This window comes from Thermobia domestica, chromosome 9 (assembly GCF_964235325.1).
Source record: "Thermobia domestica chromosome 9, izTheDome1.hap1.1, whole genome shotgun sequence".
Taxonomy (NCBI): domain Eukaryota; kingdom Metazoa; phylum Arthropoda; class Insecta; order Zygentoma; family Lepismatidae; genus Thermobia; species Thermobia domestica.
Window position 1 is genome coordinate 196,494,799 of NC_137462.1, and position 26,392 is coordinate 196,521,190.

General features: G+C 36.2%; 1 protein-coding gene across 1 annotated transcript in view; it reads right to left on the reverse strand.

Moving 5' to 3' along the window:
• Positions 1-1,587: 1,587 nt before the first annotated feature.
• The window catches only part of LOC145694217 (putative methyltransferase DDB_G0268948), a 159,516-nt gene continuing 134,711 nt past the window's right edge, over positions 1,588-26,392 (reverse strand). The window contains exon 7 of the mRNA XM_081770329.1: positions 1,588-1,769. Within this exon, the coding sequence (XP_081626455.1) occupies positions 1,676-1,769 (94 nt within the window). The 3' untranslated portion in view covers positions 1,588-1,675. The remainder of the gene's footprint in view (positions 1,770-26,392) is intronic.

The window sequence follows — 26,392 nt, forward strand, 5'->3', positions numbered from 1 at the left end:
GATATGGCATCGATATCACGTTTGAAATTTGTTTCCAGATATAACTTTTCGTATTATATTTACAAAATCTAGAAAACATGTAAGTCACCATACTTAAATTATAGAAAGCTACTGTCAGTTTTTTTTCCTTTTCCTTGCCAGGTGACTTTATTTAGTATTTCTTTAGCAAAATACTTAATTGAAATTACGAGAAAGTAGATCCCTTCATTGGCTAGACAGTATAGGATGTTCGGAAACAAGACCAAACAACTTTGGGAAATAAATCCCTCACACCAACATAGATGCACAATTGCGTAATTTCGGAGCTATAGCCGCCTGAAATTGGTCGGAGCGATAAAATGAAGGACCACTACTCGAGAATGAAATGTAGGATTAAGATTGGGTAAAAGAACATAGTGTCTTTTTTGAGCATAGATTCTATTAAAGTTCCCAGTGGATAAAGAGTAGGGATGGCGACATTAGCCTTGAAGCATAGGTCAGGACTGAAAACTGACACATACCATATTCTTCTGGACATTAATGGGAATTTAGGTGTATATATATAAAAAATAAAACCTGATGGTTTTTTCTACCCGCCTTCATCTGATTTTCCATTCTTTGGTTAGGACTCCTTTTAATCGCCTGATCAATTTTCGCTGGATTTTAACGCCGAAATGACGCATCTGTCTACCAGTGTTGTTCTTTTTTATGTTTTTATGTGAGGATTCATTTCTCCAAGTTGTTCAGTGTTGCTTCTGAATATCCTGTATAGCTGACATACTTACCTTCGACGCGGGAGATCCAGGTTCGATTCTCGGTGGGAACGTACATAATTCGGATTCCACATTAAGCTATGTCCACATTTATATGGTCTTAATGCTGAAAAGGAACGTTAAAGGTTAAAGCAACCAATTGAAAAAGACAGACGCAGTATGTTGACATTCTTCTTCATGTATTTGCCGAAGTAGGTTATGAATTTCCATTGATCTGCTAAATTTTTTCTTCATTGTGAAATCTTACGGAACGGTGGCGTTTTGGATTTAACGCTATTTGAACAATTTTTACTATCACTTCGAATAAAATTTCCCTTGGACTCTCAAGTAAAAGAGGAATTATCAATGTCAATCTAGTATTTCTGCACCAGCATTATTATTATTATTATTATTATTATTATTATTATTATTATTATTATTATTATTATTATTATTATTATTATTAATGCATCATTAGTTTCCGAACACTGTGTTTCTTTCTACATGTGTATAATTTGTATTTACCATGTTTGCAAAAATTAAATAACTCATTTTCTTTTTATGGTTACAGCCCTGGATCAAGTATTGTTCGGAGACGAAGATTTGGACATTAGTGACGCCGATATGGATAAACCGCTAGGAGACTAATGAAGATACTTACGAAAGAAATTTAAGGCTGTTAACAAAGTTCTTATTTGAATACTTATCGTTGATACGATGTATTGCTACGAAATATTGCGAACGACACATTTGCGTTGTTATTATATAATTCGCATTAGAATTTCAATATATTCGTGAATTATATATATAAAACGATATATCTGATTGAGGTATATATTTTGTAAAACAAAATAACTTTGTTACAACTTCAATAAATACTTTATTTCCCTCTATATTTTCAAAATACAGTGTAGAATATTGGCAGCGCTCATTCGGTTGTTTTATTATGGTTTCCTTCCTAACAACACGAAGAAATTATATCGCATAACAATCTTAGTTTCTCGTGGTGATGCGTTACTTCCTATTACATCCATGATACTGGAAATTTAGATAATAGTTAATATGCAAATAAAAGCCAATATCACAAACATATTTCAAATTAAAATCTTATATAAACAGAGCTACTACAAAACGAAACAAGATTCAACTTACTACAAACCAAAAATTACCTGTGACATCCACAGGCATTGTGGTGTGTAAGTTTTGTAAAATACTGTTCGGGAAGGTTTGGGTATCGATCGGAATATTGCAAATTATCTTAAAAAAAAAAAAAAAAAAAACACCCACACACACCCACAGCAGTGGATTTGACGAGCGACAAAAGATGATGACTTTCTCGCACAGTGATTGCCAAAGATTCCCGATCTCAGACCACGCGAGAGAATTAGTAAAAATAAATAAAATAAAATAAAAGTTTTCGTCCCTCTGCTTTTGATCATTTAGATAACAGGAAATAACGAATTACATAAGTTGAAGCACGTGTCGATATAGGTATATTACGCCTGATTTGGTGTGAAATATTTAAACTTGAAGGTTTACTTTACAATACAGTATAACGGAATTTCTGATAAATAATTTTTTGTTTGTAAAATGTTCAATTCTAATAAATATGACGGAACGTATCACTGTAAAAATGATTTTATATTCATCTTCCGTCGTCTATTTTAGACTTTGTATAGTATAGTCTTTAGAAAATAAACACCTACGTCTGTTCGAAAATACGAGAAGTTAAAAACTGCACTTTTTTTCAGTTCACATTGTGAAGAATTTACAAGCATCAAATAACACCTTTATCATAGCTTCCTGACGTTTCAAGACTAGTTTACTGTCACATACTTTTGTACAATCTGTTCCAATGAAGTTCATTCGGAACACAAGTGGCGTGAAACACTCGACTTCTTCCAAACCGTTTAAGTTACTGTATATCAAACTTAGTACTATTTCGGTAAAGTCGACGTTCAAAAGCAATATTTCTGTGATGAGTTTTCTTTGCCATCAAACTAGAACTCCTGGCGTTACAACTCACGATGAGATATGGCCGAAAGACAGCTTTAAATTGGATGATGTATGGTCAGTTATTTATGGTTTCCTCTGTTATTTCTAGTTTCCTTGACCGCAGTTTTTTACACCTCAATTAGAGATGCTATCTAATGATCTCACAATGTTAATTCACTGAAAATTACGTTTATGAAACCTTATCCAATTTCAAGTTCAGCTTTAAAATCTATGAAAATAGGTCCATTTATACAAAAGTTACAAGGAATATAAATTTTCATTTAAATGAACACAATTATGAAACGTAACATTTTTCTGAATTGCTATTTACTTTACATATCCACATACCTCAGTCGGAGCTATTTTTTTCTCATGGCTTACAACTTTAAACAATGATAAACAAACCTTTTCAAGAACTTACTAATACACATCTTTCAGTAGAGACGTTATATTTAAAATTTTACATGTCTATACAAAGATATATATATTTTAATAAGGACAGGAGATTGTTATAAATAGAGTATTCTGTCCTAGAATGCATGTAGGTGTCCAGTAAAAAACGTAAATCTTGAACTTCATCCATATTGACTCTGGAACTATTACTTAAGTAATTAATACTTTTCTGACTAGAGTATATACTTATTAAAATGAAAATAAGTCGTAACAGTTTCAGTAACTTAATGTTATCTTCATCAGACAGAAATATCTTCATAACATTAAATTATTATTATTGTATAATTTTAATTGTTTCATTTTATAATTTTTAATATGTAACAATCAGATATTGTATAATTTACTGTTTCATTTGAAATTTTTAGTATAACAGTTTTTTATATAATCATTATAATTTTCACTTTTCTTTTATTATTAATATTATTTTAATAAATTATTCCAAATATCAGTTAATTTTGAAGATTCCTTCAATTCTATCATATAAATTTATTTTTATTGCTTCTCTTAAGAATTTTACATATCCGTGATTTTTATCCTTCCATTCGTTCTAACAATCTATCCCATAATCCATATATTTGAAGTCCATTTGTCCAGTTCATTAATTTTTCACTTTTTTCTCTCTTAATCCTTCGCACTTCTTTACATTTTCTTATTATTGTTCTATTTTCTTTTTCTAGACCTTGGACCCCTTCCCAATCTATATTATGTCCTGTTTCTTTGACATGTTTTTATATAGCGTTTTTGGTCTCATATTGTCTCTATGCGTTTTACTCTTTCTTTAAGCTTTTTTTTTTCTCTCTGTTTCGGCTTATATTAATCTTAATAAATAAATATATACTCTGGTCAGAAAAGTATTAATCTATCTATATATATAAAAGAGAACGCACAAAATCCTTTGTCCGCTCATCACGCTAATACGGCTGAACCGATTTCTTTCATTTTTGGGGGGTTGTTAGGATTTGGACCCTAGATGGTTTTTATCATATCACTTTAATTTTCAATTACCAGTGTCTTGAGATAATTGACCAATCAGGTGTCAATACGTACAAAAAATCCTTTGTCCGCTCATCACGCTAATACGGCTGAACCGATTTCTTTCATTTTTGGGGGGTTGTTAGGATGTGGACCCTAGATGTTTTTTATCATATCACTTTAATTTTCAATTACCAGTGTCTTGAGATAATTGACCATTCAGGTGTCCATACGTACAAATCCTTTGTTATTAGTTCATCATAGGTATAAAAATAAACGTATTTATATGCAACCCGCATGACCCTGTGACTCGGCGGGTTAACATAACTGACAGGCGCTATAAATCACTTGAAAGCGAAAAAGTAAAAATTATCTAAGTAACAAAGTTTATTGCGTTCCGGGATGACCGCAGCGAAGCGGGGCGGGTTGGGGTGACCGCAGCGAAGCGGGGCGGGTTAACATAAATGACAGGCGATATAATGTTAACATTAGTGCAATCTTCTATGGTTTTTATCATATCACTTGAAAGCGAAAAAGTAAAAATTATCTAAGTAACAAAGTTTATTGCGTTCCGGGGTGACCGCAGCGAAGCGGGGTGAACGCTGCTAGTTATTTATGAAAATCTTTAATGCAATGCAGACCACGAAATTTGTTGTTAGCTCCTTTACCTTGTTTCTAGTTTTAGGGAACCGATTACGTACAAAAATAATATCTGGCAGTTATTTAATTTCTGTTCCCTCGAAACCTTGTTTCATTCTATCTATAAAATATATATTTGCTACCTCTAACTTGTCTTTTAACATTTCGTGTTAGTGTTTTTTTTTTACTAGCATTTAAGCTTTAAAGACGTATTTAGGTACATGCTGAACATTTAATAATAATTATTATGAATTGCAATAAATATAAGATGTTGAACAATAAATAAATTATAGTACCCATAATATTATTATTTTAGACATCTGATTTGCAATTTCATAGTTAATACTACAGCTACATTGATTAATATTGATCTATGATATAACACTGCAGTAATTCAATAGTAGAGAATATCTTTAAAAATGCGATTACAAGAAAACGTACATTTACGGTTTTCTTTCAGTCCTATTCTTATAAATTTACATTTGTACATATCGCTGTCAATCAGGACATCTCAAAACATTCTTAAGGAGTTTGGCTTACCAAAAACTTTTACATATCTACCCTGTCTTCGTGTATCCATCCAGGAGATACAAAATCTCAGGAACTACTTGACAGATCACCATCTATTTTGACAGAAAGTAGGTCAAAAGTTAGAAATCGAATTTGTTAGTGAAAGTGATCCGTCTAGTGCAGCGTTTCTCAACCGGTGTGCCGTGAATGGGCCGCTGATGTGCCGCGAGGAATCGAAACAAAATTATTAATTTTGTAGCAATCAATTGCAAAACATAGGGAAACATGGTCGCTTACTCTGAGGGAAGAACATAGACTGAAAGTATTTGAGAACAGGATCTTGAGAAGAATATTCGGACCCAAGAGGAACGAGAATGGGGAATGGCGAAAGCTTCATAACGAGGAACTACATAGTTTATACGGTTTACCCAACATTGTTAGGGTCGTCAAGTCTAGGAGGCTTAGGTGGGCAGGTCATGTAGCTAGAATGGAAGAAAGTAGAAACGCTTTCAAAGTCTTGACTGGTAGACCCATTGGAAAACGACCATTAGGAAGACCTAGGCGCAGATGGGAGGATAATATTAAGATGGATCTCGCAGAGATAGGAATACAAAGTAGAAACTGGATCCAATTAGCTAAGGATAGAAGTCAGTGGAGAGCTTTTGTGAACGCGGCACTGAACCTCCGGGTTCCATAGGCCATAGAGTTAGTTAGTTAGTTAGTTAGGGAAAAATGTATATTTGTATTTCACATTACTATGAACCTCAACTATGAATCTGCAATTTTAAGTTTCATATCGGGTTACTGTTCTGCATTTCTAATGTTGAAAAAAGTATTTGTTATCATTGTTATGACCATTATTGCTCCTTTATTGTTGCAGACTATTTCGTAACTTCAAAATTTAAAATATCATTCAATCCTCTCGACAAATTACCTACATTTGTGTTTTAAAAGTAAAAGAGATTTGTTTGTTCGTTCGTTATTTACTGATCTTCCTTCTTAGTAAAAGGTTGGATACAGTTTTTGAAAAGAAGGCGTATTTTTAAAAACCTGAGTCCAATATTTCATTGTAATTATTTTCTATATTAAAATTAGAATGAAAAATAAGCATAATGATTTACTACGAGGAAAAAAACAAGTGATAGAGCTTTCTTCTCTGCGAGGAGGAGATCAATAATCACAGAAAAAATACTACTGTGTTTTATATTTACAAATAATAATATGTATAAGTGTGCCGCGAGAATCCAAGTAACACCCGTAGTGTGCCGCAAGTTGAAAAGGTTGGGAAACGCTGGTCTAGTGGATCCCAAGATATCATAATAATAGGTATTCTACCATCATTTGTAGGTCACTTGCCACAACTGAAAAGCTTCAATCTTCAGCTAACCTCTTCATCTTCACGTACGATTTTTATGTTTTGATACCTTCCATCAACTGTAGGCCCTCCCCTCATGATACAGTTCCTTCTTAGCCAATGTTCCAACCAGTTTCTGTTCTTTTCATTTACATCTAAAATCGTTCTTTTCTCCCCTGTCATTTCTAACATACTCTCATTCGTTTTCCGCTCGACCCAGCTAATCCTCTCCATTCTCCTCCACACCCACAGTGTACCCCATACAGCACAATACGTCACACGAAACATTTTATGAGTCTTTTTCTCAACTCTTTATCCAAAGATCCACAAAATAGACTTTTCTTCCTCCTAAATGTTTCTTTCGCCATTCCTGTTTTTGCTTGTATTTCACATTCGCACTTCATATCATCACTAATAATACTACCTAGGTATCGAAAAATAGTCACTTGTTCTATTTTCTCCCCTCCTACTTCTATGTTTGACAGCGACTGCTTTTTTCCAATCTCCATCCAATTGCATCTTTTGTGCCCTTACTTTTCCTATACCAAAACTGTTCTTTCTTAACTTTTTCATGTGTTCTTTCATACAACTTTGTTCAGTATTCGAAGCATAATTTTTGCTGCATTCGATATGAGACTAATAGTTTTATAGTCTTTACATTTCTCCTGGTTCGATTTCATAGCCATTGATATCATGATCATCTTCAGATAATCTTCTAGGCACTCTTCTGTTTCATATATATTCATTGCAAGGATGGAACAATTTTTTCTTGTTTTTTTCTCCCATATTTTTAATGAGTTCAATTGGGTACATTATATATCCCAGGTACCCTTCCATTCCTAATTTTGGATATAGCTTTTTCAATCTCATCTCGAATAATACTAAGCCCTTTATCATCCCGGTGTACTTCATTTTCTACTTCAACATCTAGGCCATACGGTCTATACCTACTCTTATATAAGTCCTCAACATATTATTTCTATCTTCCTAAGACTTCAAGTCCCTCGGTGACTACATTCCCATTTCTATTTTCACCGTAATGCCCCCTTGCTTAATTGAAGTGCCATAGATTTCACCTCCTTGTACAATTCTTCATATTTCCTAACTTTCTAATTCTTCTGTCCTCACATTTTCGCTCGTAAAACTCTTTTCTTGCTCTGTCTGTTTCCCTTCGTAACTCGTTTTTTTTTCCTGTACATCTTCCTACTTTCGTCTGTATCAATCTATTTTCACGCTTTTCTTTTCCTCATTTTCTGCATCTGTTATGTAACCCATGGTTTCTTAAGGGGAGGGTCACGAAGTGGCTCCGCTGAGATCCGAACGAGACAATTGTGTTGGCATTTGATATGTTATAACTAGGGCCCGGGATTTTATGCCCTATGAAACTGTAAAATATGTATGTAAATATGTCATAAAAACTAGAAAAAATGCCACGAAAATTAAAAAAGTAAAAAAATGTCATCTCCTCAAAACACAGAAAACATTAGAATGTGAGTACTTAATTTATAAACTCATTTTTAGGGAACATTTTGTTGTTTCATTTTTTGGGATTTTTTAAAAATATTTTATTTGAACTTAGTTGACAGCTACAAAGGGAACATTTTCCAGTTGTGTTTCTAAACAGATTTGTTTAGGAAAGTTCTATCGTATTTCTTAATGTTTTATTTTACTAGCTTACGGTTACAAAAGGAACATTTTTTCAAGAAAACAATTATAGAAGGTTGTTCGTGTTATTTGAACAGCTTGTAACGAATCTCTAGAACTTGTGCTTTCAGTTTCATTTAGTTGAAAGAAAAACACACACACAAATGGAGAGAATGTATATATTTCAATGTCATACTATGCTATACACTTGAAAATGAAAAATAAAAATCGGACAAATCAATAGGCAAAAGTAATTTTAAACATTGCATTGTGACACGAATATCTTCTTCAGGTTCTCTTCTGTGAAACTTCGCCTGTTATCTACAAACAGCGACTTGTAGCATGAGAATGTACGTTCCACATAGCACGAAGTCAAAGCAGCAAATCTCAAATATACTGTATCTGCAGGTGTTAAATCTTCTTCAACATTTTTGAGAGTTAATTCTCCGTCACCACTCAGAACAGCGGCGATATTGATGAAAGTGCCATATCCAGAGGATTATTGTTCAGGATGGCACTGAATTTGTCTTTCTTTAAACCTGCTGTTGCTTCCTTTGCTGTTTACAAATCTGGTCTAACATCATCCACGGTTTCAAGACAGTCTTGCACACTGAGACCATTTGTCTCCAATCGCTCAAAGGATGACACCAGAAACCCAAAAGGGTCTTTCCTGGTAAGATAGTGAAATCGGCTCTTGATCCAAATTGGGTCGCTATTGGCCAAAAAGGTTACCCTTGACCTAAAACTACGTGAAAAAATTTTTGACCCCCTACCCCCACCCCTTACCGAATTATCGTATCATACATGCTCAAAATTGAACATTTTTAAATTTTGGTGGGGGGTGATCCGAAAATTTTGAAAGTTTCACATATTGTAGATACTATCTAGATGTAAATGTGCATTTTTTTCAAAACTATCGATTAATATTTTCTTTAGTTTGTTGCGTGTTGACAATTTCAAAAAATCATAGAATTTTTTTGGGGGGGAGAACACGTTCATGATTTTTTAGTTAAAAAAATTGTTATACTCTTAGGTACAACATTTTTTTTCGGGGTCTGAAAGTGATGGCAACATTGTCAAAAAGAAATAAAACTGAAAACAAACGTGTTTTTCTTCCATTTTAGGGCCCTCAAGGTGAGGACCCCTTCAAACAATCCTTTGCCAAAGTTCACAATTTTCCTTTCTCTTGCGTCCCTTCTGCTTCTGTCGTTTTTCGGCTGCTTCGATTGTGTTCATTTCGAAACAGAAACACCAAATATATATCCGCAACAGTGCTTCCACTTCACCCGACTCTTGCACAACAAAGTTACATACAGCTCGCGGTAGAGAGCGCCACTGTGTGCGACCACTGAGGCAAGCACTGATAGATACGAGGAACCGACGCGAGGTTTTAACTTTGCAAGAGTCGGTTGAAGTGGAAGCACTGTAACAGAGATATAGTTGGTATTTTTATTCCGAAATGGACAGAATCGAAGCAGCCAAAGAACGACATAAGCAGAAGGGACGCAAGAGAAGGAAAATTGTGAACTTTGACAAAGAATTGTTTGAAGAGGCTTTCACCCTTAGGGCCCTAAAATGGTGGAAAAACTGTGCGAAAAACACGTTTGTCTTCAGTTTTATTTTTTGACAATGTTGCCATCGCTTTCACGCCCCGAAAAGATATATGTTATACATAAAGGTATAACAAATTTTTTAACCAAAAAAATCAGGAACGTGTATCCCCCCAAATTTTTTCTACAATTTTTTGAAATTTTCAACACGCAAAAAAATAAATAAATAAATAAATAAATAAATAAAGAAGGTGCTAATCGATAGTTTTGAAAAAAATGCACATTTGCATCTAAATAGTATCTACAATCTGTGAAACTTCCAAATTTTTGGAAATCCCCCCTAAAATTTAAAAGTGTTCAATTTTGAGCATGTATGATACGATAATTCGGAAAGGGGAGGGGGTAAGGGGTCAAAAATTGTTTTGGGTTAGTTTTAGGTCAAGGGTAACTTTTTGGGTGAATAGCAACCCAATTTGGATCAAGGGTCTATTTCACTATCTTACTAGGAAAGACCCTTTGCAGAAATGTACACAATATCATCTTTTAATTTAATACTAGCTGAACCTGCGCTGTCTACTCAGCGCATCGTTCTGTCATGACCACGAATCTCCTTCTCACTGCATATCTCTTTTACTCACACAAGTAAAGAATAGGAGACTCATAAAGGAAGTGAATTGCTATGTATGGATGTTGGAGTGAGTTTGTAGGAAATTTGTAGAACTAACAAGATATCAAGTGGATTTTTTTCTAATAAATCAATATCCGTTCGAGTACGCCTCATTGCGTCTCTTAAGGCCTTTGAAGTTGCCAGCATGTAATAGGTTTTACAATTCAGATTTAAGCAAAGCGCCTGCAATGTCCGTCAACCCGCCACACGTAACATCTCTACTGGTTGCCTAACACCGTAGTTTCGGCCTGCAACAATGTTAATCTTATGGGTTCAAAACAACTCCTAAAATGTTGAATAGAAGAATAACGACACGGTTTTTGAAGATTTGAATGAGAACTGGACAATCTATACAAAATTTGGAATCGACCATTGAAAACGGCACGTTTCTAGCACTTGTGGTTTTCGAGATCTCATTGTCAAAAGGATTGGAGACAAACATATAAACCTAGCATTTTAATATATAGACTAGCTGAACCTGAGCTCTTTACACAGCGCATCATTCACATATGAGCATGAATCTCCTTGTTATTCCTCACATCTGTGCATGTCCCTTTACAGATACGAGTGAAAAACGTCTTGATAAAAATTGGCAAGAGATACCATAAAGCGGAGATTTTTTTCTATTACTTTTTTAATATCTCGCACCGTTGGCAAGATTTGAGCCTACTTCCGATTGGAGTTTTTAATTAATGTATGATCAGTGTTTTCTTTCTTCTTGCATGCAGTATGTAATAAGCAAATACATTACACACACAATTAATTATAATGTCAGCGATATATGGTGTTCATTGAGCAAAACACTCCAAACAATGGAGATTTAACTTAGAGTGGAGAAATAGTTATCCTTCGTTTTTCAATATCATTTGGCCATGAAACAATCGCCTGAGAGGTTTGCAATCCCCGTATATAATTATGTGGTGTTGAAATGTATAACGCGTAGGATATGATGCTTTAGATTTTTTTCTAATTTCAACACTTCTCCTGCACCCGTAAAAATGTAATAAAGAAATAGTGGCCATGTTTTTTAAATATTCAATTAGAACTGGGCAATCTACATAAAATTTGAAATCGATCAGTGAAAACGTCATCTTTCTAGAGCCTGTAGTTTCCTAGATCTCATTGTCGAAAGGATTTGCCACAAACATATAAAGTCCACAAACATCTATCTATTAAAATGCTACAAAAGCTATTAAAACGCTTTTTTTAAGGAAAGGAAAAAAGAAAATTTACGTATTCTACAGATAATATGATTCGGGAAATTATATACTTCTTCAGCCTCTCAGAGGGTTACGCCCTCTCTTTGGCAAGTGGTTTTCTATACAAAATATAAGTTTGAAAAGAATGGGATGGTCTAAGGGAAGTTTGATAATTAACAGTGATTTTTGTGCATCGGTTTTGGAAAGGAGTTTTATCATCATTTTATTGTTCTTTGTTTATTTATTAGCCATATCTTTATTATAAATTACAGAAAAGAAACAGTGCAATCAATGTGCCAATGTGCATACATAACAAAGTATATATAACTTAAATAAGGAAAGAAAATGATAAATTAAGGGTATCATGTGAATAGCGAAATATGAAGTGAAGAATACTTAGATGCAAATGTGAAAGAATATCAAATATATATATATATATATATATATATATATATATATATATATATATATATATATATATAATGCGAGATAGTTTTTGAAGTGAGTGAAAATGTAAGATAATGGAGATGAAAGATGAGGTGAAGTGCCAACACATCACAAACAAAAAGAAATTAGTCAGACAGATGCAGGTTAAATCTTCTGTCCCGGGGCGGCTCGGGGCTAATGATCACAGGGGGAAGCCCTTGTTAGTTCTGATGATATCTGTGCTAAGATGGAAAAACATGAGGAATATGATCATGAATGGCATAGATGTTACGTTCGTCTTCTGTGAGGTTTGCATGTTGGACAAGGAAATGAGTACATTTAAAGGAGAATGCTTGTAGCGGTATGCGGCATCAGTGTCAGCATCAGACTGAAGAATGTTCAAGAATAGCGGATGGCCCGTTTCAATGCGAGAAGTGATGTACCGAATACGGAGTTGTGCAAGATGTTCTGTGAGCTTTGGAAAGTTGATGTACTGATATGTGAGCCACGTAGGATATGGCAGTTTCAGTCGGTGAGCTAGTCGAATAGCATGACGCTCCAATATGCAAAGTTTTTCGTAGAACGAAGCAGAGGCATGGCACCAGGCAGTATGTCCGAAAGTGAGTATAGGTCGAAGAAACATCTTGTAAGTATGGAGTAGAACATCGGGTTGGAGGCCCCAAGTGGTGCCTGTGAGACGACGTAAAAGATTTAAACGAATGGTAGCCTTAGTTCTTAGTTTTTGCAAATGTGCATTCCAAGTCAGTTTGGAATCGAAGACGGCGCCCAAGTAGGTAGCAGTGTTGGTAGGGCGTACAATGTACCCATCAACAGTTACTCGTAAGAGCGTGGGGTTTCGGTAAACTCTGGAACGCCTGTTAGGTGGTAGGAAAACCATCGCTTGCGTTTTGTCGTTGTTAATAGTCAGATGCCATCTCTGGCACCACTTGATGAAATTGTCGAGAGTTGTCTGTAGAGCAAGGCTAATTTCCTGGACAGTATTGCCAAGTGCAAGAAAAGCTGTATCGTCAGCATATTGGAAAGTGAAAACATTTCGTGGCACTGAAGGAATATCGGAAGCATAAATAATATATAATAATGGGCTGAGTGCAGAGCCCTGGGGAACTCCAGTAAGCGGAAAAATAGGCCAAGAGAGTGTGTTACCAACTGCGACATACACAATGCGATTTTTAATGAAAGAGTAGATTACCCTTAGATAGCAAACGGGAAGTTTGAATGACTGCAGTTTTTGAATTAGCCCATAGTGCCAAACTTTATCAAACGCCTTTTCGAAATCCATTAGAATGAGGCAGGATGGAAAGCCTTTGTTAAATTGATTTGTAATTATGGTGCTGAGACGAAGCAGTTGGTCATGGATGAAGAATCTAGGCCGAAAACCTGCTTGATGAATAGGCAATAGACCAGTATTTTCAAGGTATTTATGAAGGCGACAGACAAGGATTTTTCCAGGATTTTGCTGAGAACAGATGTAAGTTGGATTGGTCTGTATGAACAAACAGAATGGACAGGTTTATTTGGTTTATGAAACATAGCAATTTTTGAGACTTTCCAATCAGGAGGATAGAAACCAGTTTGAAGTATAAAATTATATATTGTTGCCAGAGTTAGCAGAAATGAGTATGGAGCTTCCTTTATGTGTCGATAAGAGATGTTGTCAATCCCAGGTGTTGTATTTTTCTTCCATTTTAGTGCCCAAAAGTAAGGATCGGACGCAAGAATGCTTTGTAAGTATGAAGCAAAATATCGGCTTTAAGTCCCCAAGTTGTTCCTGTGAGGCGTCGCAAAAGATTTAATCTAAGATTGGCCTTGTCCGTTAGTTTTTTCAAGTGAGCATTCCAGCTGAGCTTTGAATCGAAAACCACGCCTAGATAGGTAGCAGTGGTGGAAGGGCGTACAGGATACCCATCAACAGTTATGCTTAAGAGAGTTGGGTTTCTATGGACTTTGGAACGACATTTAGGCGGTAGAAATACTAGAGCTTGTGTTTTCTCGGAGTTGATCATTAAGTGCCATTTCTTACACCACTTGACGAAATTATCGAGTGTTGTTTGTAAAGCAATGTTAAGCTGATGTACACAGTTTTTCCGAGTGCAAGAAAAGCTGTGTCGTCAGCATATTGAAAAATAAAGACGTTGCGTGGTACAGAAGGAATATCGGACGCATAAAGGATATATAATAAAGGACTGAGAGCTGATCCTTGTGGTACACCAGTTAGAGGAAAAATCGGCCAGCAGAGGGCTGTACCAACTGTAACATAAGCTATGCGATTTGAAATGAAAGAATATATTAACCTGAGATAGCACACGGGAAGTTTGAACGACTGCAGTTTTTTAATGAGGCCATAATGCCAAACCTTATCGAACGCCTTCTCTAAATCCATAAGAATAAGACATGATGGTAAAGCTTTGTTATATTGATTAGTAATTATTGTGCTGAGACGAAGTAGCTGGTCATTTATGGAAAATCCAGGACGAAAGCCCGCCTGATGGATAGGTAACCGACAAGTTGTGTCAAGGTACTTATGGAGTCGGCAAACGAGAATTTTTTCCAGTAATTTACTGAATACTGAAGTGAGCTGAATGGGTCTGTAAGAGGATACTGAATGTATAGGTTTATTAGGTTTGTGAAACATGCAAACTTTGGAGACTTTCCAATCTGAAGGGTAGAAACCAGATTTAAGGATGAAATTGTATATTGTTACTAGGAGTAGCAGGAGTGATGGCGGGGCTTCTTTGATGTGTCTGTAAGATATCGAATCGATCCCAGGTGCTGTATTTCTTTTCCGTGCTAGTGCCGTATGGAGTTTATTGACTGTGATGGGTGAAGTAAGAGGATGATTTGGGTCAATGACGTGCTCCGTGGAAGGTTGTAAGGCAGGAAGACAAGATATATCTGTCCGTTCACAACGTTTGGAAGCAGCTGATGGTGTGAAAACGGCCTGTAACTGGGCAGCAAATGCATTTGCCTTTTCTGCGTCAGAATTGAGAGGAGTACCGTCAGCTATGAGAGGATAGGTTATTGTAGTGCTTTTGCCAACAAGCTGATGAAACCGCTTCCAATAGCGAGAAGGATGAGCTTCCTCGGATAAGTTGTTACAAGTTCTTATCCAGTTTCTACGTTTATAAGCAACAAGATAGTTACGAACCGCTCTTTGCCATTGATGATGTAGGCGTAAATATGCATCATTTCCGGTTCTATAATATTCTCGAAGATGTTTTCGAGCTTGCTGTATAAGTGGAATGTAGGTTGGCGGTAATTTGGGCCTGTGCGGATGCACTTGTTCTGTTGGAATATGGTCCTGAGCACTAATTTGTATGGCTTTAGTGATAGTTGAAACACATGAAAGCAACTCAGTTTCATTAGTTGGAGGCGTTTCACAATGAAGAATGCGTTCAAGATCCTGCCGGAAAAGAGACCAGTTAGCCTTATCATATCTCGGAACATGACGAGGGGCGATTTCTTGGCGTGGACGTTGTCCTCGAGTTAGTGTGAGTTTTACTGGATGGTGATCGCTCCCAATCGAGTCCAAAACTTCTAGCTGACAGTCTGAAAGAAGATTTAGAGAAGTAATGACAACGTCAGGCGTAGTGTGGCTGATAGGTCTAGTGTGCGAAGGAAGGACATGAAGATGAAGATGGAGATTATTAGTTAGATATTGTTGAAAGTCTGTTTTTTCACGATCACTGCGACTATGTATATTAATGTCTGCCATGATGATAATATTTCGATAGTTATGGGCGATGTATCGGAAATATTCTAGCGGGATAGGTTGACGTGGTCGAATATAAATCGTACTAAAGTTGATGATTATAGAAGGAAAGTATATAGAGTACAGAAGATATTCCGGTAAAGTACTAAAAGCTGGCGGATTATATGACCTAACTGGATATTTTGGAGAAAAGCCTATTGCAACTCCTCCTTGCGCACGAGCCAGGTGATCATGATAGTCATGACGTTGTAGTTGATAGCCGGGAATGCGGGCTGGCATGTTCGGTTTTAAAGCGGTTTCGTTAAGTGCAAATACATTGATATGTTGCTCCAACAACAGTGTTTCTAATAATAGTTTATGCTGTGAAAAAGACCGAATGTTAACAAATAAGAAAGTAATACCCATGAGGAATAATACTATGCAGATTGTATTAAACAGCAGTTTCCAGAGATCCAATGTGAAAATGAACATAATTGTTAGAATATGTTGCATGTAGATTGATGTGAAAAATGGATTTTGCGGCTGAGATAATGTGGTGAAGGATATTGGCTCGCTGAAAGGGAAATATATTTTGGAGCACCAAACTAATGTAGCGGAGAAGATCTTCGACTGTTAACGGTGGTAAGATGGATTGGTTAACTTGAGTTGTCGTGCCGGTCGTTTTTAGGGGTACTGTTAGCTCCGGGTGTTCTGGTTTTGGTACTGGTTTCGCTTTGCAACGATAGCTATAGGTAGGATGATCCCCACTGCCACAGGTGTTACATTTAGGGGGTCCTCGTAAGTTGGGACATGCTTTGGTATCATGTAGCCCCGAACAATATCCGCACTTAGATGGATTGGAACAAGCTGCTGTAGTATGGTCATTGTATAACTGACATTTTTCACAGCGGATAGGTAATGGTCCTTGTGTTTTAGATGGTTCTACACGATGTATTTTCTTGTAAATAGGTGCACCAAAACGTAACAGGTAATCAATAGTATCTTGTTGCTTAGAAAGTACACGAACCATGTACGTCGGACCATTATTATTTCTAATTCGAATGCATTTATCCACTGAAATTCCTTCTTGTTTCAGTTCCTCTTGGATTTCTGCATCGGTGAGCTCTGGAGCGACTCCTCTAATAACGACCGATAGAAATGGCGGTTTTCGAGGTGGTGGAGGTTGTTTTTGCCGTTTATCGGTTAATTTTGTTAGTTAAGCGCTCTTACCGAAGATTTCGTAGGAGGCTTTGTTACGAATAGTAACTCCAAAATTTGGATCTTTAGATTTTAGAATGTAACCGTTTCTAGTTGGAACAATCTGAACCAGAGTATCCCGTACACGTGGAACATATTTCATGATTTAGAGAAAAACCATTTTGGGATTGGTGTACTTCGTGTCGTAATCAGTAAGAATGAAATGATAAAGAGGATCGACATTTGACTGTATTGAGGATGTACCTTGAACCCCAGTAGCAATATTGGTATGTTGCGGATTGAGTTCTACATCCATTGATACCGTTGGGGACCGTGACCGTATGCGTTTCGCTGACTGTGTAGAATCACTAGAAGGATGTCTATCTCTACATACAGATGATACTGGTTGACTTCCCCAAGAAAAGTGCCGAGTTCGGTTAGAAGGTGCAATGGGTGCCGTTTGTTCAGACCGTGTGCCTAGGTTGGTAGAAACTATAGCGGGTAAGCCGAAATGTTTGCCGAGATTCGATTGTCCGTTAGTGTTGCTAGAGTCCGCCATCTTAATGAAACTACCCAGGGCCGAAGCCCAAACGAGGATGAAAAAGATGAGCAAGATGATGAGATGAAGTTCAAAAAGCAAGTTTGCCCTTCGAAAGTGAAAACTTCCGTCAACCCTCTAAGTGTTGTATGTGTGCTTTGCTCCCAAATGCGTATTGCAACACTTGTTCCTCGCTGGCACACTAACTAGCACAAGAGAGGTTAGGCTCCTTGATTCAGTACGGATTAAAACGCCTGAACTCCAACCTCTAACTTTGGATTTCAAATCTTTGATTTACGGTTATTTGTGATTTCCTGTTTAACAAAGACAATATTTTAAAGTATGTGTACTTTAAATAAATTATTTAAATACATCTTTTTTAAATATAAAGTTTATGTTTTAAAACAATTGTTAAAAGGCTATGTATTTTAATAAGCCTTTTCCAAAATCAATGCAAATGAATTGTGCTGCCATCTTTGGAGTTCTTTTAAACTATATGTTTGTGGACGTTTATATGTCTGTGGCAAATCCTTTCGATCTCGGAAACTACAGCCTCTAGAAAGATGACGTTTTCACTGATCGGTTGCAAATTTTGCATAGATTGTCCAGTTCTAATTGAATATTTCAAAAACATGACCATTATTTCTTTATTACATTTTTACGGGTACACTGGAAGTGTTGAAATAAAAAAACTAAAGCATTATATCCTACGCATTATACATCCCAACACAACATAGTTGTATATAGGGGTTGTATATCTCTCAGGCGTTTGTTTCATGGACAAATAATAATGAAAAAGGAAGGATAACCATTTCTCCACTTTACGATGAATTTTTATTTTTGGACTATTTTGCCCAATGAACACCATATATAACTGACATTATAATTAATTGTGTATGTAATGCAGGGCTCAAAATTACCGGTCGCCAGCTCGTCATTGGCGACTAGAAATTTAGAGCTGGCGACCAGTGTTTAGTAGGAATGGTTTCTGCCTAAACTCACAGGGCATCGCAGTTTCTGTTCCGCACGAAAATAATTGTCACTGAGAGAGAGAAAACGCAGAATGTGAAGTCTTCACAACGTTGTAATTCGCACCTGCTTTCCCACCTCAATCAAAATGGTTTGTTTCCGTGGGTGGGGGGACCTCTCGTAATTTGTACGTGAGAAATACTGGCGATCATCATTTTTGGATTGGCGATTGCCACTGACTTTAAAATTTTGCGCCCTGATTGCCTATTACATACTGCATGTAGGAAGAAAGAAAACACTGATCATACATGAATTAGAAACTTCAACCGAAAGTAGGCTCAAATCTTGCAAACGGTGCGAGATATTGAAAAAAAAATAATCGGAAAAATCTCCCTTTTATAGTATACTTTGCCGATTTTTATCAAGGCGACTTTAACTTTTGTTTGTAAAGGGACATGTACAGATGTTTTGAGGAATGACAAGGAGATTCATGCTCATATGTGAATGATGCGCCGTGTAGAGAGCGCAGGTTCAGCTAGTAAGACTTATTAAAATACAAAAGCTTTGAACAGTAATTTTATGAAACAATAAACTATGAAAAAGGTCTATTTAAATTATTTATTTAAAGTACACATAATATAAAACATTTGTTTTCGTTAAACGTGAAATTACAAATAACCGTAAATGAAAGATTTGAAATCCAAAGTTATAGGTTGGAGCTCAGGCGCTTTTGTTGCTATTGTAGCATTTTAATAGATAGATCATTAAGGAATTCCTGAACAACACTAATACATGCTGCATCTTCAGTTTGAAATCCAGCAACTATTTCGGCAAGAATAGGCAGATTGGCGCAGTGATATTGAATTGCTTTAAGCCATCTTCCCCACCATGTCACCACTGGCTGTGGTGGCAAAGCAATATTCGGGGCAGCCTCCTTTAGGGCTGGCGTCGTGATGAACACTTCAAGAAAATTTTCTTCATACTTGACACAAAGCGATCTACGTTGGGTTATCTTGCTCTAATTTCTTCACATCATAGTCTGTAGACTCCGTGTGCCAGACAGATAATATGGATCATTTTGGGATATAGAACTTTCAAGGCTTTTTTGCTTTCACCATATACCTAGCTGCATCCGTTACAAGTACGAGAAGCCTGTCACGAGGAACGCGTTCTGGAAAAACCACCTGCATTGCATTTTCAATATAGCCAGCTATTGTAGAATGGTTAACCTTCACCAACTGCTGAACATGCACACGAAAAATTTCTCCAGCCTGTTCTGGTTCCAAAATACCAAGCACAACATTGGCTATATAACGTCCTAACAGTCTGTCGTTTCGTCCACTGATAACTAGAAATTTTTATTTTTCACTTTCTGTCGGATGTTACACACAGTTTCACTATAGACATTTTTTTACATAGACCTTCCTAAGTGTGGATTCGTGAGGGATTTCCTTGTCGCAGTACTTCTCCAAACACTCACGAAGATTAGGGTTTTCCAGCTTCCACAGACGGATATCAGATACGATAAATGCTTTGCACAGGTCCTTAGAGAAAGAGGACATTCGACTGCTCTGGGAAGAAGGCACATACTGAAGCAGCGTTTGCGATTTCGCTTTCTTCCCACACACATTTCTTTTATGCTTCATCGTATCTAAATGTTGCAATACAGAAGATCTTTTCGAATATCCCACACTGGATTCACAGAACAATATCTTGTCATCTGTAAAGAACACATCGCTCCCAAATTCTGCAACGTATGCTCTCAACTTCAACGAAACAGATTGTTTCACAGGAGGCATTCAGAGCACTTGCTCCGCTGCACGCCTGGCTAAAACTATTGTTGATTTTCACTGACGTAAAAATAGCTATTTTCCAGCACAAAATGCTAATTTGTTTGTTTTTGTTAAAAAGGAAAAATGTAAAGAAAAAAGGAACAGTTGTGATTGTCGTGCGCATGTTCAACAATAACCCGAGAGATTTTTGTTTTAAACGATTTTCTGCATTATAACGCAAGGCGGTATTATTTATCCCGTACTAAATTCTAACCTGGTAGAAAACCAAATCCGTTTCGCACAGTTTGATGCAAGTTCAATCAACCACAGCGAGAACGCGGATTTTATTACTTTGGCAGAAGGCATATAAGAAAAAGTTAAAAAATTATCAATTTTGTGCAAGTATAATGCAATATATATATATAGAAATGTCTTATCATTAGAAAAGTGAAAATATGTTTCCAAATTGGAAAATGTGGAAAATATGTCAAAATATGTTCTATTAACGTTACTTATTTCGGCTGGTTTTCGCCTGATACATGAAGATCTCACCCCATTATCTGTTTTCCATGTATTTGTAAAATAAATATATCTTATAACAAACTCCCGGGCCTTAGTTATAACTAAACGAATCCCAAAGTTATACGTGCCACCGGGCGGATATCGCTGAGTTACAACATATTTTGTTATATATATATATCAGCGTTTCCCAACCTTTTTCAACTTGCGGCACACTACAGGTGTAACTTGAATTCTCGCGGCACACCCATATATATATATATATATATATATATATATATATATAATTACCGTGGTATTTTAATGTGATTACTAATTTCCTTCTTACAGAGAAGAAAGCTCGATCACTGATTTTTTCCCGTGCTAAATAATTATACTTATTTTTAATTCTAATTTTAAAATAGAAAACAATAGCAATGAAATATAGGACTCGGGTTTTTAAAAATCCACTTTCTCTTTCGAAAACTGTATCTAACCTCTAACTAAAAGGGAAGATCACTAAATAACGAACAAATAAACAAATCTCCTATACTTTTAAAACACAAATGTAGGTAATTTGTATGCATGCTTGCTTTGTTGAATTTATTGAATGATATGTTAAAATTTCAAGTTACGAAATAGTCTACAACAACAAAGAAGTAATAATGGTCATGACAATGATAAATACGTTTTTCAACATTAAAAATGTACAGAAAAGTAACACAGTATGAAATTTAAAATTGTAGATTTATAGTAGAGGTTCATAGTAATGTGAAATATAAATATACATTTTCCCCTGTCTTGCAATTTGGTTCGTATAGAATTAATAATTTGTTTCGATTTTTTCGCGGCACACCAGCGGCCCATTCGCGGCACACCGGTTGGGAAACGCTGATATATATATATATATATATATATATATATATATATATATATATATATATATATATATATATATATATATATATATATATATATATATATATATATATATATATAAGAATAGTTTGAACCGTATCATTTCCATCATTTTCAAGAGCACAATTTTTAGGGTAAAAAAGTTTGCTCCAGGGTCCCAGACGGGGTCCAACTCAAAAGTTTCAACGGTTAGCGTACGCGCCTTTGGCGCGGGAGACCTGGGTTCGATTCCCGGCGGGAGCTCATGTGGTTCGGATTCCACGTTAATCAGTAGGTCCACGTCTCACATAGCCTCGCTGCTGAAAGGGACGCTAAACTGAAGTTCAACTCAAAAGTTTCAAATAGCAAGGGGGATTAAGTAGTACATCGTTTGAAAGCTGTTGTGGAATGAAAGAAATGTAAAGACAAACTTAATTGAAGAGTCTATGACCACCTTGAATCCAAGATGGCTGCTGAAAACCTGTCATTCATAACGTACAAATCAAAATCTCTATTTTTTATCTATTATGTATTTAGAAACAATAGGAAGGAGCAATTGAATTTCACTCACAACTATTATTTCATTCCGTAACAACACATATATGTGTTGTTCCTAATGTACGTTCGTCACGGTTCTCCCGATATCATTTTCATCTCCGAATATGCGATGAACACACGACTCTGACTTCCTATTCATACTGCTAAACAAAAGCTGAATACCTTCGGGACTTCTCTAATTTTATCATATGTAGTTCATACATAAAGGACCTGCTGCACCAGTCAGTCAGGTTGGGGGCTTTATTGTAACGTATTCGTCATGATTACATTTGTATGCGGTTCGTTGGTTTGATCACATTATTTCAAGCAATACCAAATATACAGAAAAAAGTTCATTTACAAGATTGGCGAGCAGTACCAAACTACGTGTAAATCATTTCAGTACATCGAGCTGCGTCAAATTTTGTTGGTTTGGTCACAATATTCCAAGAAATAGCACATTTATATGCATACTAGTTTTTCACACTGGCAGCCATACTGAATTAAAGTTGATACGTTTTTGATATTTTGTGGATATCTAATATTGACCATAAACGTAAATACCACATTTCGCTTCTCCAGTTCCAGTGCTTTGAACAGGAAATGCGGCATTTTGAACTCAAGATGTCGCGTTTTTTTTTAAACATTTCGTATCTTTTCATCACCTACTGATCAACATTCATGCCAAATTTGAATTTTTCAGGTAAAAGATTTCTTATTTTCTCGTTTCTCAACTTTTCAGTGTTCAGCTTCTTATTGCCTACTTTCTCTCGTCTGGCTACATTTTTCAGTTCAGAGTGAATATCCACTTTAGTCAGCACAACAGAAAATATCGGTCCTGGGAAAGGTCTTCAAGCTATTCCGATACCTATCTTGAATCATTACGTAGTCTATTTGAAATCTTCGGCCGCCTATTGAAGATTTCAATGTATATCTTCTTCTCTTGTGCTGATTGAATCAAATGTTCCAAGTTACTATTATCTATTCCAGGCAACCTGATAGGAAACTCCCCTTCCTCCCACCACTCTCCAGTACGGAGGGGAAAGCAAGCCGTTGACCTTCACAGGGAAGGAAGCTTTTCTAATAAACAGAATCGTGTACACAGTAAATTCGTACGTCAATTCGCTCGCACATGATGGTGAGAAAGCACTGCTGTTTTTACCTGTCAACCCCGAATAACAAACAATTACTGTTTTTAATTTTTGTCTTTAAGAAAAGCATTTTTTACTATTTATGTATTAAAGTTTTGGCTTTAGTCATATTTATTAAATTGCATTTCTAGAAATAAGAACTAATTCGTTATAAAGATAATTTCCATCATTGTTTCACTTAAGAATCGGGAGAGAAAGCAAACCAACCCTGTCGACATTCTGTCTTTATTTACAATTTCAAGGAAGGTAATCTTCTGCCTGTCTGAGTATCGAGTGCGCAGACTATCGACCTGTGCAAATATTGCATGGATTTAGCATGTGTGGTAACTATATTATATATAGTGTCGTGTGAAATTAGTGCATATTGAATTGTATTTTGTGTCCATTATATTTTGTATAGTTTATATTATCTGAAACAAATTTTAGTGCATATTAAATTGTAAATAATTGCGTATTTAGTGCTTTGTGAAGCGACAATTCATGATGCTTGCAGTAGTTCTGCGATAAAACATGAGCCCGGGAAAGCGTTACGAAGTGGTGAGAAGCGTTTCATTTTGAATATCTTCCATGCTTTGAAAGAACAACACCCTAATTTAACTGTTGAAGAATTCGCCGACATGACTGGGAAACAGACAATTGTAGGAAAGGCAACTGTTTATAAAAGTAGGCGGGAGGCTAAATTTAACGAAAATAAATTAAGAAGTTCCAAAAATACGCGTACAAGTATTTCCCCTCTCGTCAAACTATGACGACTTCACGAAATCGGCAATTCGATCAAAGATACATCAGGTCTTTTCCCGTAATGAATTGCCAACGTTAAATAAAATTCTGATAGCTATAAATACCGATGATGAACTGCCCTGCTTTTCTCACTCAACTCCCATAGACTGTTGGAAATAATGAAATTCAAGTATGTATAGCACCCATTAATTATATTGACCTCCAGACAAGAGTTCTGTGAGAACTAAAAACTTTTTGTTGGGGCCGTGGTGGTTCCGTTGTAGAGCGTTCACCTCTGGGGCATAAGGCCCTGGTTCGATCCCAGCTCGTGCTTAGTGGGCTTTTGGTGGACAAGCACTGTTTTTGCAGATTTTCTCGGAGTTCTCCTGTTTCCTCCTACTTTTTTCTTTGCACTGTTTCATTCATTCTCGTCACCACAATCTCCTTTAGCATACCCGGCATAACTGCGATACGTAAAACTCAAAGATTTAATTTCATTTCCAAACTTCTGTTACTCTCCTTCCCCATTCAACGGTCGTCAGGACTGTTGACAACTCCGTTTTTATTAAAATAGTCAAGTAACAATTCAAAAGTCAATTTCCTCTATTATCAATTGGCTAAACTCAAGGCCAACGAAAGGGCCGGGTGAGGATTGCAACCGCACAAGGCGCCAAATTTTAGGGGATTTTAGGGGCGTCAAATTCACTATGATGGTTAAGCTCCGCGAGTCGAGAATCGGAATAAGATGAGAAACAATTCTTCGAGAATTCGAGACGAGATAAAACTTCTTCAGAATGTATCATACGATACCAGGAAACGTTGTCTCGTAAGAAATACTACTGTATGCCCATCTGTTCGAGATTTATCCTTATGTATTATCTGCAAACGGCAGACTCAGACGTGGGCCTGCTCAAATTACGTGGCATATGTAGTTCCTACTTCGTGTCAGGCTTCAGTCAATCTGGGATTGTTTTTCTAAGTCCACCATAACAAATTTTCCCCCTTAATAAACTCAGAAGACTTCAATGTTGATGAATCTTGTATGTATGATGCTTTACCGTAAATTTATCGCCGCGTATTAATAAACAACAAACAAAAAACGATACTTTGCCACCATCACATCAGGTGCACGTACGAAGAGAAAAACGTAGGAAAATGATTTCATTGAAAAATAATCAATGGAAACCAGGGCATTTGCCTGAGTTGAGGCGCCCGGGGCGACACGCATTTATTCACTATTATCAGTGTGTATACATATGGTTATTTTTCTTCTGGTTCTTTTTAATGTAAGAACACATGTATATAAGAGAGGAAACAAGAAGTGTTTTATTTTTATTATTATTATTATTATTATTATTATTATTATTATTATTATTATTATTATTATTATTATTATTATTATTATTTCAGATTCTATTGTTATTATCTTAACGCACTGATAATTTACCCATACATATTGTACTTGGTTTCCGATTTTATATTATGAAATTAATATATCAAAGCAGTAAATGCCAATTCAATTACCAACCCTGACATCCCTTGCCATTCCAACACTATGTCATAACCCCGACTGCCAAAAAAGAAGGAAAATAAACAATAAAACTGTTCAATAAAATTTCCATTAAAATGATACATGTGCTACTTACTCACTAATGCAGGTAAATGTAATTGTTTTAAATAAAATACGCAGTGTTATTATGAAAGTTGTACTTTATTTTTTAGGCCTAGACATATTTAGATACACTCTATATTATACCTCCGTGTGCGGGGGCTGATGGTGGAAGACGGAACACCAACATTCACCTGTACTTGAGCGTGGTGGTGGGGGGGGAACTTCTTCTTTTTCCTATCAGCTTATGTGAAACAGAGAATAGTTACTAGCCTGCAGAAATTAACCAGCCCCTCTCGCTTTTTTATTTCTTTCGCCTAAACCATATTTGCCTATGACATTGCTTTCCTAACATTGTCCCAGAACTGCATTACAATTTCCCATTGCAATTACACATGCGACTTTCTTCTCCCTGTCTATAATTATTTCTACTATTTTCTCGGGGAGCGCAGTGGCTTAGTGGTAGAGTACTTACCTCTGGTGAGTGGGGTCCCCGGTTCGATCCTCGGCCAGGTAAGTTTGTGGTAAACAACATTGTGTCCGTGGGTTTTTGGGGTATTCCCGTTTCCTCCCACTTTCTCATTCCACCAATTCTTCCATCATTATTCACTTGCCTTAATCATTGTCTCCTTTAACCTAAAGGGCAGTAACTGTG